Source organism: Microtus ochrogaster, chromosome 10 (assembly GCF_000317375.1).
Source record: "Microtus ochrogaster isolate Prairie Vole_2 chromosome 10, MicOch1.0, whole genome shotgun sequence".
Lineage (NCBI taxonomy): Eukaryota > Metazoa > Chordata > Mammalia > Rodentia > Cricetidae > Microtus > Microtus ochrogaster.
Genome location: NC_022016.1, coordinates 7,371,293 through 7,373,415, shown reverse-complemented (window position 1 = coordinate 7,373,415; position 2,123 = coordinate 7,371,293). Strand labels below are relative to the sequence as shown.

The following is a 2,123-nucleotide window of genomic DNA, read 5'->3' as shown; positions in this document are numbered from 1 at the left end:
AGTTAGGGGTAGTTGGGGTAGTTAGGGGTAGTTGGAGTAGTTAGGGGTAGTTGGGGTAGTTAGGGGTAGTTAGAGGTAGTTAGGGGTAGTTGGGGAGGGCAGAACAGGAGAGGACTCAGTTTGCATTGTAGCAAAGGTGGAGTGCAGCACTGCTGGGGTACAGTTTGATGCAGAGTAGACCCTGGAGATGGGTGAAGAGCAACTGTATATGGTTGGAGGTAAGGGTGCGGGTCCTCTCTTTCGGGTACCATGCCAGTCTGTATGACCCACCCCTCCATAGCTCCCCACATGTGGGAGTCCAGGGTGCCTTCCCCTAACTGTCTGTACATCTGTCTGTCTTCAGGGCTCTCAGGGACCTCAGGGGCCAGTTGGTCCTCCAGGAGAGATGGGACCCAAGGTAAGTGACAAGGAGCCCTGGTTTGTCCTCTGCTGCTACCGGGGCATTGCAATCCTGCTGGTCAGCAGTCCCACATGCTGCTTGATCCCTGCTCTGGTCTCAGAGATGGTTAGGCTGGTGCTACAGAGTGGAGGGTGGTGACCCTACAGGGCATGTGGTGAGGGGCTGGGAACCCGCGTCACACGCTTCCTGGGGGACTGACCTACCTTCTGCCTTGCTTGAGACTGCATCCTGGTACAGAATCATGAACGGAGACCCAGCAGGGTCCCCTTCCCACACTCAGCACCTCGGCCCGGTGTCAGGAAAAAGTGGGGAAGGCCAAGGCCTGCCCATTGTTGGCCTCCCCACAACTCCACGCAGATCATGGACTTTTCTCGTTTGTCTGCCAAGGGCTCCTGTGTGGTAAAACCGCACTCATGGACAGGCAGAAGGTCCAGCAGCTGCTGGGTAGTGTGAGGCTCTGCCAACCTGCACCAAAACCCACAGTTTTGCCAAGACTTGAAAGCTGCTGCCTAAGCCCACCTCTGTCCTCCCTGTTGTGTGACATGAGTGTGCCCCTTGCTCTTTGTGGGCCTTTGCTCACCTGAAGCGTCGTCCCTTGTTCCAGGAGAGACCTGATTTTTCTTGCAGGGTCCGCCGGGTGCAGAGGGAGAGCCTGGCCTTCCTGGGGACTCTGGAATGAAGGTGAGACAAGATGAAAGATGGGAAAATGACTTGTTGACACCAGTTCCAAGCTGGCAGCCTCGTCCTCTCTCTGGAGGAGAAACAGGCCTTTCTTGTACTTGGGATAATGGAGTCTCTGTCCTGCCGAGGGAGTGGTCACAGTAGAGTCCCCATCCAGGACAGAGCCTCTGCACTGTCACCTGCCCAGCTATGTTTTCTCTGGCACCTGTCTTGTTCCCCCATTGGCACATTTTCCCCTCCTGGTCTCCCTGATACCATCAGAACTTCAGCACAGGTGACCCTATTACCTGTGAGGGCACAGGCACCTGTTGATCCCTGGCCCTAGGGAGCTCCCATCCCATCCCATTCCGCTTCTGCTGTTGGAGAACCCTGCTAGCCCTGCTCTCCCTGCAGACCCAAGAGCCCAGGAGCACCTGCCAAGGGGCTGTGGTGCTGGAAGTCACTCTAAGAGAGCTGAACCAGGCCTGGAGCTACTGGCCTGGGCTCAGCTCTGCCTCCTTTCCTTCAGGCAATAAAGAAAGCCACCTAGGTATGAAGTGCCACCCACATGTAAACTGCATGGGACTGGCTTGTTCCAATCAGGGCTGGGTTGGGGCACCAAGCTCTTGTTCCTAGGGTCCAGACACCAGCAGGGAGCATGGTATGCAAATCCCCGTGAGGGTGCTCTTTGGAGGCCTTCAGGGGCGGGGTACAGGCATTCTAGCTTCCTCCTCGTTTAGTTTCTTACCAAATCTCAAAGAAGAGGAAAGATGATGTTCAGCAGAACTGTCTACAGCCCAGGCTTCCCTAGCCATGCTGCCCACTTTAGCCTTGAGTATGTCACTGGGGCTAGTTTCTGAAAGACGACACCGTTTCTTCAGGGCTCTGCCAAGGGCCAGTTCATTTGCATGAAATGTGTTTAGAACAGCATGAGCAGCATCTGTGGTGATGATGGCAGTGACAGTGGTGGTGCAGTGATGGTGATGGCGGTGATGTTGGTGATGATGATGCAATGATGGTGATGGTGGTGATGCAGTGACAGTGATGGTGGTGATGCAGTGAC

At 55.3% G+C, this 2,123-nt stretch overlaps 1 protein-coding gene across 2 annotated transcripts in view; it reads left to right on the top strand.

Annotated features, from left to right (window-relative positions):
• The window catches only part of Col27a1 (collagen type XXVII alpha 1 chain), a 118,580-nt gene that overhangs the window by 84,771 nt on the left and 31,686 nt on the right, over positions 1 to 2,123 (top strand). For both annotated transcript variants that reach the window (XM_026782238.1, XM_013348212.2), the window contains exons 33-34: positions 344 to 397; positions 1,028 to 1,081. In XM_026782238.1, the coding sequence (XP_026638039.1) occupies positions 344 to 397; positions 1,028 to 1,081 (108 nt within the window). The remainder of the gene's footprint in view (positions 1 to 343; positions 398 to 1,027; positions 1,082 to 2,123) is intronic.